The 13,733-nt window shown below is 39.6% G+C and overlaps 1 protein-coding gene across 1 annotated transcript; it reads left to right on the top strand.

Annotated features, from left to right (window-relative positions):
• Positions 1 to 5,308: 5,308 nt before the first annotated feature.
• Positions 5,309 to 13,022, top strand: GLO1 (glyoxalase I). The gene is made up of 6 exons (XM_075496201.1): positions 5,309 to 5,433; positions 6,575 to 6,657; positions 8,082 to 8,222; positions 9,048 to 9,115; positions 10,206 to 10,295; positions 12,435 to 13,022. The coding sequence occupies exons 1-6, from the start codon at positions 5,353 to 5,355 to the stop codon at positions 12,521 to 12,523; spliced, it is 552 nt and encodes a 183-aa protein (XP_075352316.1). The 5' UTR covers positions 5,309 to 5,352; the 3' UTR covers positions 12,524 to 13,022.
• Positions 13,023 to 13,733: the final 711 nt, after the last annotated feature.

Here is a 13,733-nt window from a genome sequence, read left to right as displayed (position 1 = left end):
ATTTTCACATACAGCCATACTGAGTTTTGATACTCTACTAAAAGAAGAGTTTAGCTGGTTGCTCCTGTTTGTTCAAGCACTTTGGAACACTATGAACACTAAAGACACACAAAGAATGGCTGAGCTTTTGGAAGTTCCACAGGTGTGGGATCTACTCACTCTACAAACCCACTTTATCCCATCTTTTAAACATTCAAAAAATAAACAAAGCACTCAAAACTGGAAATTATTTAATTAGTCTTACCAAATGTAATTACATTAATTAAACGGTGCAGGATTAATCTTCCCTCTTATTACTAAATAACACTCAATTTTCAAAATGTTCCTATGAAGTTATGCATATCTTTGCAGAATCTTTGGCATTTCAGTGAGGACTAGCTTAACAAAAACTATAATCTTTAGAATATAATAATGTCAGGCTGAGATGGATGAAACTTGTTGGAACTGGTGGGTGTGACAAGAATCCCTCGGGGTAAAATAACAGCAGTAATTATATTTTCCTTGAGGTAAGAAAGAGAAAAAAGCCACAATCAAAAACCCTGGGAATATTTGCAAATCTGCCAGGAAACTAAGCTGAATGATTTAGTCAGGTATCATTTTAGATGAGTTGTGTGCCTTATTAATCACATTTTCTGGCAGAAACAATCTAAATGATGGATAACACTTCATATCAAAGGGGCAATCTACTACGTATTTTGATTAAAAATTGAAATCAACAAACATACAGAACAGACTCACCGAAGGGGCATCCAAAATCATTTCTTCCACAGTTGTTAAGTCTAAACCTAGCCTGATACTGACAACTTCAAATATGTATTTATATGAAGCATCAACTTTTGTTCTTCGATATTCTCTTGCTTCTTTGTATCGAGCCTAAAACATTAAACATGTCTTTCAAATTAAAAATACACAAAGTGATCCCAACAATGACCTGCTACTTAACTTGCAACTAATGCTGAAATCTGCTGTCTTGTAAGACTAAGACTACTTAACCGCCCTACTCTTTAAAAAAATCTAAATTTTCAGAGGCAAACAGAAGAACAAATTACTAAGAATTATTATAAAACATAAAGTCAACTCTGAGGACATGTCAAGGAAAAGCAAACATTAAATATACTACAGCTAGATTTTAAGATATTTTTGTGCCATATTAACTGGCTTTATTTTTCACAATCAGTATTTCAATTTATTACATTAATACAGAAAGGTCACAAATCAATTGAAAACTAAAGTATCTAGAGTGGGTAAATATTTGCAGGAACTAAGCTAGGTACAGCTTTGCTTCAGTGTAAATTATTCAGTTAATATCTCCTGCTTCCTTCCTCTATTACTTTGAGGTAAAATGTTAAATTACTGCAAACATTAAAACCAAAGAGTCATTCACTTTCTACCAGGAATAATTTAATAAAAGAACTGAGTATAAACAAAAAGGAAAGAGAAAAAAAAGAAAGAAAAAATAAATAATTAATATAAACTGAATAGAATAATCTGAGAAAAGAACCAGAAATCTATTTCAAGATTTAAGTTTGAATACTAAACCTGCTTTTCTTTTAAAACTTCTTGCAAGGACACAACTCCACTAGTGCTCCGGCAAAACCGAGATAACTTTCGGCTTGCAACAGAAAAAGACTCTTGGGAAGATGAAAAGCTTGCCATTTGTCGAGTATGGTGAATAGATTTGGCTATAGCATCTTCTGGTATAACAGGAGCAGGCATGGAATTCTCTGCAGTGAGATTAGGCCCAGCACTATTTGTGGCAGCAAGACTGGGCCCAGCATCTTCTCCAGTGTTTGAACTTCCTTTATTATTTTTTTGACCCCCCTCCATTCTGAAATTTGAAAAAAAAATTGTGTTTATAACGATCCAGATTTTTCAAGTCTACCTTTTCAAGAAGACCAGAAGGAAGAGCAAGGTAGGGAATTAAAACACCAAAAATAAGAGCATCTCAAAACTGACTTCCCACATATATGAATTTAATACTCTCATCAAGTCATCTTCAAGTTCTTAAGCTAACAGACATTTATATACATCTTATGGTAGGTTACAAATGTCAAGGTGAAGATGATTACAGAAAGATTTTTTAAAAATAATTTACCATACGTTTATATTTTGTGAACATCTTTCTGTACAATACATAAATTTTTAAAAATATTAATGCTTTCACTGAATATCTGATTACTGAGAAATAGAAATAGTTTAGAATATAAATGATTTGTTTAAATTTTAGTTTGCAAAATACACACACATATTCAGCAACTGAGTTTACAAGAAGACTTGCATACACTTCCATACCAGGTCTTAAAACATTGCTCGCATAAGCACTTACACATGATTTTTATAACAAATGCCCCGCTGTGCATAATATTCTTAACGTGTGTAAGTGTTTGCAGAAGTAATGCAAGATGGAGGGTGTTGGGTAGTATTTTTTCAGTGGAAAAAATTTCATTTAGCATCAGACATCTTCAGCATAATGAAACAGAGTGAGACTTTCTCTTAATTCTGTGCCTAAACCCTGGAACACTGCAGTTCATGGGGAACAGATATCATTCTTCAACAGGAGAAAGGAATTTCTCAGTCCATCTCTTGGCGGCCAAGGACTAGCAGGTTAATTGTCCTAGATGAGGATTTCTAAAATGGCCCAAAACAAAGTATATTCATGGCTGACTGCTAAGCAGTAGGCTGTTATACAAAGGAGGCTCCTTCAATTTTCTTTCCCTTTCTACTCCACTACCACATAGGAAAGGTTTGATTTGTGACTCCCAAGCCCATAATTCAGGGTTGCAAAGCAGCATCTAAATCCTCTCCATGTTTTCTTATTATGGAGCATACTCACCCACTTGCATGCGCTGGCTGCCATCAATCCCATTTGGTAGAACTTAACACTCATATATAGAAAATTAAATGTTTTATTCAGTGTGCTCAAATCTACACATGGATTGCGAAATTAGCTTTAAGGCACCGTGATAATCAGTAGAGCTACACCTAAAGTCCTTACCTTGTGTCTAATTTTTTCTCTAAAAATAGCTTGTCCGGTTTCACAAGGATGTTATAATGGGGAAGTATTTTAGAAAACAAATGTTAAGATATGCCATTAAGGTCATACCCAGGATAGCAAATAAAAACAAAAGCACGGAAATTGTTATTCTACTCAGGCTACTATTACTACAAGAATTAAAATAACTATCAAGAATTACCTAGTAGTTCTTGCAAAGCCTTAGAGCAGCCAACCACATGTGTAACTGTGTTATGTTCTCTCTCATACACTATTGCCTGATGCAGGAAATAGAAAATCAGAAGCCAGGGTGACATGAAAAGCAACACCTGGTGCTACATTACTAGTGTCTTATTTTTGCCCATGATTAGGAAAGCGGCTGCTATGGACTTCGGCATGCAATCACCTCATAGAAAACGTTCATCTCTTTCTTGAAGTAAAAATACTAAGAAAAAACAACTTCGGAAAGTCATGAAATAAAAAAGGAAAATGTAAAATCTAAATTAATCAACTCCTTTCTTTTCCCTCATGTTTATCTGACTGGGCTGGTCATCTGTAAGGTTAGCAGTGGCAATTTCCTCCTTGACACACAGGTGGAATAGGTTGGATGTTAATTTCCTTGCCTTTTAACTGGTCCTCTTGAAGGTGATACCTTTCCCTAAAGCTCAGTATGAGAGATGTGGGGTTCTCACAGCTCTCTTTAGAAACAAAGACTACATTGTATACTGGCATCCTCCTTGACTCTCCAAGCATCTGTATTCAAGGTATCTGGCAGCTCAGCTGCAATTTTCACACTTTTCAAAAAATAGCATGAACTCCAGCTGGCTACCTATCCTAGTTGTAACAGCTGATGTGCTTTTCTATTAAAACTTTCTGTCCTCCTCTCCAGGGTGCCCTAAGCCTTGTCTACAGGACCTGTTCATGCAAGAAAAGCCAGTCTGGTTTCCAGCACATGTCTTAGACGGCAGAAGGATGAGGCAAGGGAAGGAAGGAAAACGGGAGGATTCCAAAGCACAGAGTATGAAGGATAATGACTTCTGGCTCTCTTCTGAAAAGCTGAGGTGCCTTAACTGGCACTTCAGGTTTAGAAGAGAGATGCAGGCAAAGAGCCCCACCAACCTGGCTAGAGGTGAGCCTCACAACGAGGGGAGCAACCGCCCAGCACCACAACCGCCGGCCGTTGCTCCCCCCCGCCAGAAGGCAGAGCAAGCCGTTCCAACGCCTATTGCGAGAAGATTCCTCCGTACCAGCTGTCCCGCAGCCAGGCGTCCTGCCTCCCTGCTGGGGCTATATGGCGCGGCAGAGGGAAACGGCGAGCCGTGAGGCGGTTATCGTTAAGATGTAGCCGTTAGGAGGGGTCCGTAACGTCTGCGCCGCTGCTCGCGCGTGGGGCTTGCTCGCGCCCCCCCCCCCCCCCCCCCCCCCGCGGATCCGCAGGCGCTGGGTCAGAGGCGCCGCTGCCGGCTCCCGTCCGCTGCGCCTGCGCGTCCCTGCGGCCCCGCGCAGCCCAGCCGAAATTCGAGCCCCAGAAGCCGGACTGAGATTCTCTGCCACAGACCGTGCTGGGCACCGGAGAGCTCCGCGCAGCGACGTACCGTGAATTCCCTTGCTCAGGGGTTGGCTTTAAGTGTACCTGTGGAAGTTACTTAGGTAACGCAGTGAGAATGCAGCGCTGCAAAAGTGCTTTTTTCTCCATTATCCAAAGTGTATTTTTTTTCCTAAGTATTCAATCCTGGTTTTCATGCCGAGTTTTTGAAAGAAAGATGATTCTTCTCTTTTAGACCAGAAATAACTCTTTCTACTAAAACGTCACTGCGTAACTGCAAAGGGTGTCAAACTTCAAACCTTCTCCCAGCGTCTGTAGGCAAAGGCAGAAACCAACCTCCCTCGGTACCAAAACGAGCGCACCGGGGGTATATTTGCCAACAGGGCTGAGGGAGCAAGGCCCGGTTTCCAAACCACCCAAAGATGCCGCCCGTCGGAAGGATTTACAAAAAAAAAGCACCATTCCATCGGAGCTGGATACCTACACCCGCTTTAGGCACTTGTACGGTACCCTATGCCTGCGAGCGGCAGCTAGCGGGATGCATGGTCACAGCAACGCGAAGGATCTGTGGTTTCCGTCCTCCCTTCGCTAATTAACTCCACGGTCAGGAGGCTCCTTCCCGATAATGCTTATAGGAACGAACAGGCAGCACATGACCTGATCGGACACCTGCCCAAACACCCCTCAGTCATCCCCGCCAAGTAGCGGCCCTGCTGCAGGGACGCCCCCCGGGGCGGGGCGGAGCGGAGCGGAGCACCGCCTTCCCGCGGGCACCGCCGCCTCCTCCTCCCCTCCTCCGCCTCCTCCTCCCAACATGGCGGCCCCAGCCGAGCCCAGCGGCCTCAGCGACGAGGCAGCTTATGGCGCCTGCTCGGAGCCGGATGCCAGCACGAAGGTGGGATGGATGGGGGTGACGAGGATGCCCTGGCGCTGCGGCAGCGCCGGTGCCCTCCCCTGCTCTTTGCCCGGCGGGCGTGCGGTGGATGGGAGGCGGCATGGGGCCGGGAAGGGTCCCGGCGTGGGGGAGCGAGAGGGGTGGCCGGGGATTGCTCGGCAGGGAGCTGCCCAGACGCTTGGGGTGCGCCGCTCCGCCTTGTGTGGGGTGACTGTCCCGGTGCCGGGCAGCCCGGCTCGGTTTCACGTTTCGGGGTGAAGGGCGGATCCGCTGGGCCGGTCGTTGCCCGCTCCCGTCCTGTCCTGTCACGTCCCGCCCCGAGGCCAGGCCTGCCGTGGCGCCTGTGCTGCTGCGCTGAGCGTAGGTCAGGCTGGAGCCAGCGCCCGCTCTGCGCTCGGCCGCGGGGTAATCGGGTGCTACGGGGGCTCTTCAGCCGGCACATGCCAGGCTTGCCGAAAAAAATCCCCCCAAACATTTTTATTTTTTATTAGGAGAACCTTGTAATTGCATTTCAGTTGCTCTACGTCTGTCTTTTCTTTTTTTTAAATACGTCTGTCTAGGCTATCCTACCATTCACTTTTCATCCACTTAGTTGTTCATTAGCCCTTGGTATGTAAAGTTACCCTGTGGCTTGAGGAAAATACCCTTACAGAATTGCAGGCCGGTTTTGCTGCCAAGATATCAAGCTTGATGGAAATTCAACACCTGTGCAATGAAATAATAAATATAATGAGTTCAGGAGTTTAGCTTTATTTAAATTCTGTGTCTGTAGTGAGGCCCAATATCAAATATTGTGCCTAGTGTGCTTGCATGCAAAGTGGTTCATGTGCAGTACAGCTCCATAAAAGAATAATAAAGATAAGAATGATACCCTTTTTTGGTACCACTGATAATATATATTAAGTGATACCAGTAGTGGTATTGTTTATTTGTTTTAAACATTATGTTACAAAGGCATATTATTTAACGCAAATCTGTATGTGTAGGATCAGGACAAAAGGTTTTATTTACACTTAATGTTGTACCCTATTTGCTACTTCTAAACCTGCTAGTTTTAGATTCATTGTTAACTGTCATCTTTGTTAATACCCATAATTAAATTCTGGTTGATGTATAACTAATAAACCTTTTTTTTCCACAGGATTTTTTGTTGCAGCAGACAATGTTAAGAGTAAAGGATCCTAAGAAGTCACTGGATTTTTATACAAGAGTTCTTGGAATGACGTGAGTAGAAGTTGTATGCCACAATAAGTTTGGTTTTTTCCTACTATTCTTCTGAAAAGTTTTTGTTATTTTGGTGTAATTATACTAATTGGTCTAACTATATAAACAATGCTGGCCCATCAGCTGATGCTCAGTTGGACAGTCTGGCAACCTCTGAGAACTCCCACAGCAGAGTTAATGCCTAAGCTGCAAATGAACTAATATTGGTCTTGACTAGAAATTTCTTTTTTTCTTAAATAGGTCATTAAATATCAGCGTACAGCTTGCTTACTTCCTCCTCACTGAGCCTGCAGCTAACTCGTAACCTTTATGAAAATGTGCTTATAATCAGGAGTCATTGCTATCAATCTTGAAATTAAGTTCTCTACTAGTTCGCAGAGGTGGCTTATGACCACCTCCGGTCATACGAGACCAAGGCAATGGAAGCTGGAGACGAGGTCCAAACTCAGTCTTTGGAGAAGGCTGTTGGGAGGTAGATGCCCTGCAGTAGCCTGATGTGTTTATACTAAGGCTCTGTGCACATTCTTGATATTTGAAATGAGTTATTTCAAAACAACATTCTAGCATGTTTTTAAACATCTTGAAATGAGTCCAGACTAAAGTAAGATAAACTACTTCCACTTTAGTGAAGATGTGGGTGTGAGAAAATAAAAACTAAATACCTAGTAAGCTGAAAAGGAAATCACATTTGTTTTGCATGCCTACTTGTTCTGGTTAAACGTCCTATGTAAAAATGGTTTGAAGTATGCCACACCATCTCTGGAAATTAGGTGAAAACAGAGATGTATCAAATATTTCACAGGAAAGTGGGTGACTTCTTGTCTCTAGTAAAGAGATGAATTTTATAAGCAGCTTCTTCTCACCTTAAGTATTTTTTAGTTGATTAAATTGTCACATTTGAGATGGATTTTATCATTATACCTAGCTATTGAAATTGTAAAAATATTTCATCTAAAGGTATGTTTGTTCTTTAATCCTGCCCTGTTCTTAAACTTTGTCCGGTGCCAGTGAGCTCCCCAGAATGAATAAGTTTCAAAGTAAATATTTTTATTCCTTGGTGATATTTTAAAGTGGATAAACATAAAGATCTTCCTGAGGAAATACGGACAAGTAACAGAGTAGCAGCCTCAAGACTTGAGCTTTTGTACTGGCTTTGCTCTTCAGTTACTGATAGTTTGGCTTTTAAGCATCTGATTCTTCTAATTTTTGTAGGTTTGTAATGTGTTCTGGAATGTTTCTATGTGATAGTTCAAAATGTAGCTATTTTAAGATGTGGATTACAGTCAGAAAGGCAAAAAATCACAGCAATAATTCTTCCGTGGGGGAAGCATCTTGGTTTATTTGCAAGCTATCTGATGACTTGTACTGATAACTGATAACCCGATAACGTAAGTTACTATTTCAAAATAATTGTTGCCATTTAGACTGCTTCAAAAATTTGACTTTCCGACTATGAAGTTCTCACTCTATTTCCTGGCGTATGAAGATAAAAATGATATCCCGAAAGATAAAACTGAGAGAACAGCTTGGACCTTCTCTAGAAAAGCTACGCTTGAACTGACACAGTAAGTATTAATATAATGAGAGATGACATTTAGCTAACAGTGATTAAACAGAAGTGGATGAGTGTAAATCCTGTTGGATTGAATAAAAAATGTAATCATTACTGTGGAAGCATCTTCACTCTCATATAGCCTTAAAGTACGGCTGAGATCTTGGATACTTGGCAAGTTTAATCGTTCTCTTTCCAGAGCTCTTTCAAACTGCTAGATGAACAGTGGAACATAAACACGAAATAATGCTTGCTGTATTTTGAGTATGTGTACCATCTGGGTAGGAAGCCACAGAATTTAGGAAAACCCAATGTAGTTAGAACTTCCTTTGAATCCCCAGAGCATCCTAATAATGAATAACTATTGCTTTTGGAATCTGATCAAAAGAGATATTAAGTCAAAACATATACTTCCCAAAAACAGGACAATTTGGTTAATGCTACTAATAATTGTAATTGTTCAGAATGAATCTCCCAAATACCCCACTGTCTAGCTTGCCTTCAGGACCTGCTACCCTCACTGTTTGTTCCTCAGTGATGGGTAGATAAACTGACTCCTGCAGCGCAACATTCTCTCTAAGCTGAATGAGACAGCAGTGTCTTTGACTCATTCAAATGTAGAATCTGAATGCGAGTGAAGGGCTGTGAACATGACTAGCCCCAAGACTATCCCTAGGACCTGTGACTAGGGAAATCTTGATAGTTTAATGAATGCAGCCAACAGCTGAAATTCTCTGGTTTCTTAGGAGAAACAACTTAGTACTCCTGAGGAAACCGAGCATTTAGGATTTGTTAATTTTGATGCTTTTCTTCAATATGTAATAATTGCTTCTTACAGCAACTGGGGCACTGAAAATGATGAAAATCAATCTTACCACAATGGCAATTCAGATCCCCGAGGATTTGGTAGGTCTTTAGTTTTGTGTTTGTAGTTTTTAAGCTTTGGTTTATTGTGATCACATTTTTTCTCTCGTGTATTGGGGAGAAACAGTTTCATATGTTTTTTAGAAAACATCTATATAAATTCTGTGCAAAGGTTATTGGGTAAGTGTATACTCTAGGCTTTATGAGAACTAGTAGAGAAAATATTTTAAACTTGTGTGGATGGAAAGACTTTTCTAGTAGGTTACTTTGAAGAAAACGTACTAGCTCTAGGAAAGAAGGGAACTTGCATCTCATCCTTTGTCTCTCTTCTTCCAGCATGTATGCTGTGAAAGATTGTGAAAATAGGTAAACAAATGTGTAATAAACAAATAAGTAATGAGCCACAGTTACAGTTTTTATACAGAATCTGATCCTTTGGCAAACAAACGCATGCTAATAGTAACTATTGAATGAAGAACAGTAATTGCTCTTGTGTATCAGATTATCATGGTGTTTAGACTTGATTTACATTTGGATTTCTATTTTATAACCCACTGGTTACCCATTTTAAGCTACAAGAAGAATTCTGTTTGTAGCACTGAGGATAGTATTTGTGTGGCTCGATTTGATATTTTGAGTGCTTGAAAGGTCACTGGCTTGTGAAATAAGTTTCATATTCAATCTAGCCACTTGACATTTAAAGCTTCGAATTGATTTGTAAGCTCAGGCCTTGCATAGTGCTAGTGTTAGTCTCTACAAATACAGCATTAATGATAAACTCCTTGTACTGTTGAACTGAGGAAATGCAACAAAATCCTGTTATGTGGACATGCTTCAAGAAGGGAAATACAGATAAAAGTTTGATTGAAAATCTTATTTTTTCCTACTCCAGATAATATTCTCATCTAAACAATATGAGATTTTAACTCCAAAGTTCCTATTTTAAAAGGCATTATCAAAAAGCCAGCTTTCTGAAGGAGAATAATGTTTATACCCAAAATGCTCTTCTTTCTGGAAGCAATGTTTTTCTTGTATACAGTCGTATCTTACGTGAACTACAGCATGTAAACTTTTTCCTAGAACACCCAGCAATACTTACAGTGTACTTCACTCTTTTTACCTTGTTGCGCAGGACACATTGGAATTGCTGTCCCTGATGTCAATAAAGCTTGTAAGAGGTTTGAAGAACTAGGAGTGAAATTTGTGAAGAAACCAGATGATGGTAAGCCTTGATCAGAAATCACAGTCAATTTTTTTTCCTTATTTTTAATATATTATGCCTAGTAGATCTTCCTGGAAAGCTGGGTAATAAGTTTCTAGTAGTTGTCACTGCTTAGAAGGTGCTAGAACCAGTTACCCCTGCACCCTATTCAGTGGGCAAAACTGACAATAGAGCCATCTCGGTAACAACGGTTAATCAGTCTAGCTACGTGCCTTATGTATGTAGTCTGACCTTCACTAAAATGCACGTGCTCTGTTGGTGTCATAGTTTACTGTGTATACTACTGCCTAGAGTTATTACAGAATTTACTTTAACATGGATCAAATTCCCACATTTCATATCTGTTTGCTTCTTATCATGTGAAAATCAGATGACTCTGAAGACATAATTACTCTCGCCCATTAAAACTGAGTAATTCTTGACTTTTCTGGCTGTTTTTATTTAAATCCACCTAACGCCACCTACTAGCTATTATTATTTTAACTGTTCTGTCAGCTTTGGTAGAAGTAGCCTCATTAGTCTGTATCATATTTGACTTGCATACCTCTTAATAAAAAATGCATAATGTGTAGCTCAAATGTCTAGAGAGTACATAAACAAAAATGTCTGTCAAAATAGTCTAAAATGCAGAAATCGGTGAGAAGCTTTGCATTTTTCAACTGGATTCTCTTTCATGAAGAGGCCTCATGAGAGTTTTAGGACTGATGCATTCTAAAACAGACATCTCATACTTAGCAGCATGCACAAATCTGTGATACTACTTCTTCCTTCTGGCTATAGAAACTAGACTGTTGCCTGTACTAACGGTGAGGTTTCTTTTAGTTTGAAAGTAACATTAGTACATGAAGCTTCAGTTTACACATACTGGAATTGATCTTCTAGATTCCTTGCTAGAGGCATAAGAACAACTAATTGAAAAGACACTTAAGTGATTGTCATCTTATTCACTGTGTTCTCAGCTGAAGCAAATGTAAGAAGCACAGCTGAAAACTTAACTTGAACACAGATGTCTTGATCGAAGAATTGACCTTATTATTTCTAGCATTTTAGAGTTTCTGAGCCCTTTTTAATTTGTGCAGCACCTAGTGAACCTTGAGAAAATTGAAGTGAGAGCTCCTGACTTTGATTCTGTATCACTGCACAGCTCTAAGTTCGTAGGAGGGGAGGGAAGCTTAGTCTGTAAATGGAATAAATCACAGGAAAGAACTCTTGAAGCAGTTGGGGGGGGGGGAGAGGTGGGGGCTGAGAGCAAAGACTGTTTTTTAACATTAAGAAATAAAATTGATGCAGCAAATACCAAGGAGAAGGGAGAAGTTTTGGACTTCACATTCATTGTTTGTGGAGCAGGCTGAGAGACCTAATGTTATTTTTTTCCCTACATGACTGAATCAAACATCTAGTATTCTCTCAGAAGTTTTTGTAACGAGAATATACTAAGAATTAGGTTGGTTCTGTTACAGTAAATAGCCTAATAGAGCAAGTATAAGTGTGTGGTTAACACTTTAAGATTACACGTTAAGCTGTGCTATCCTGATCTACTGTTGAAGGCAACTCTTGGGGATCCTGTTTTAATGAGTAATGTTTTTTTCTAACAGTAAAATTTAAAACATTCCTGCCCTGCATTTCTCTGTTTTATGAAGTGATGCAAATGTGTACTGTAAACCATGTCGGGGGGGGGGGGGGGGGCAGGCACAAACAAAAAACAGTAATGTAAAACTTCAGTGTGGAGGCAGGAATGACGGGAGATGAACAGGGCAGAGGAACGCAGGATGTTATACTGGCAAAGCCAGTTCAAGAAAATATGTCAAAACATCCTGGAGCACAAAAATATTTTTCTGAATTTAGAGGGTGAACACTTACAGGGACATATGCAGAAAACTTACTTCAAGCAACAAAAGATAGATTTCAAAGTGACTTTAAACTACAGCTTTGTTGAGAGCAAGATTGACAATTTAGTGTACAAAGATCTAATGCTGATTAAAAACTAATCTGGATGTTTTCAGAATTAGCTGTCTAAATTTGAACTAATTCTCATGCAAAAGGAAAACAAGGAGAAATACTTTTCAAAGTAGTCATACTTGACATTAAGAACTAGGTATGTAATCTTAACTTCATCTTGTATTTTTTTTTTTCTAATAGGTAAAATGAAAGGACTTGCATTTGTTCAGGATCCTGATGGCTACTGGATTGAAATTTTGAATCCTAACCACATGGTGACTCTCACTTAGTTCTAATGAAGCATATTATATAGGAGATGCACACTTTCAGTCCCCTGGAGAAAATCTGTAACAGTGTTTGTGAAATTCTCGCTTAATAGAGAGGATTCAGTCATGTTCAGTCTCCTCTAAAACTATCCCCTGGGACCTCAATGTACTTGAATTCCTTTTGTTATCCTGTGATGCCACTGCAATTTGCTTTCAATTAGGAATACTCAACCATCTTTTGGAAGAGCGCTTACACAGATTCTTCTCTTGAACACTGATAATGTTAATATTTCAATAAACACTCTCAGAAGATATGTGACCAGAAATTCACTGCATCTTACGCTGTTTAGATTTAAACTAACACCACCAACAACAAAAAGATCCTTTGTTACTACAGATTATTTTCAACAAGGAGGAAAAAAAAAACCCTTCAGAATATTTTTTTTTTTATGAAGTCAAAAGATCCTGAAGGCTTCATACTGTATCTTGTATGCTAGAAAATAAAATGTCAGACTAACTTTGACTTGAGTAGTAGCACATTTATGAAAGTCCTAATCTTATATTATGCCAAGCAAAACTCTTTAAGGAGCAGCCTTAAGCAGCCTTGCCTGGAACAAGAAACTTTGTGGAGGCAATAAATCAGTCCAGCAGAAATAATTCAGTCTTTCAGCTTCTGATTGACAACCAAGATAAGAGATCTTATAGCTGCTAACTCAACAGTGATTCTTCTTGTCCCTTCCAACACTAGAAAGAACTTGCTCATAATTTTTGTTTCAGTGAAAAATCTGGGGCTATATGTAACTTAACTGCTTTGTACATTCTGCATTAGGAATGTAATGAAAAAAGAGTATCTGAAACAAGTTTCCTACTAGTAGATGTTTTGATCTGCCCTCTCAAAACACGTGATGGTTACTGAAATTATACCTGTAAACAGCAGGAAAACATGTAACATTTACATATGTTACACAAATTATTTGATTTTATGCTGTTCCACCTGTTATGAACAGTGTAAAACACATTTAGGTTTTGAAATTCTGTTGTTCCTTCCAACAAGAAAAAAACCCTCTGCCCTCTCGTACTGTGGTTCAAGTAGCACTTGACTCTCCTAAGTCTTCAGTTATGTGACTGTTGAATAGTGTAATGGCATTGCAATTCACTTCCAAATACAGCATTGGTGCAAACTACAAAATAATTTGAAAGCAGTATGATCTGTTGCTTTGCTAATGGTTGAGTC

Source organism: Mycteria americana, chromosome 3 (assembly GCF_035582795.1).
Source record: "Mycteria americana isolate JAX WOST 10 ecotype Jacksonville Zoo and Gardens chromosome 3, USCA_MyAme_1.0, whole genome shotgun sequence".
NCBI lineage: Eukaryota > Metazoa > Chordata > Aves > Ciconiiformes > Ciconiidae > Mycteria > Mycteria americana.
This window is presented reverse-complemented; position numbering and strand designations above follow the sequence as displayed.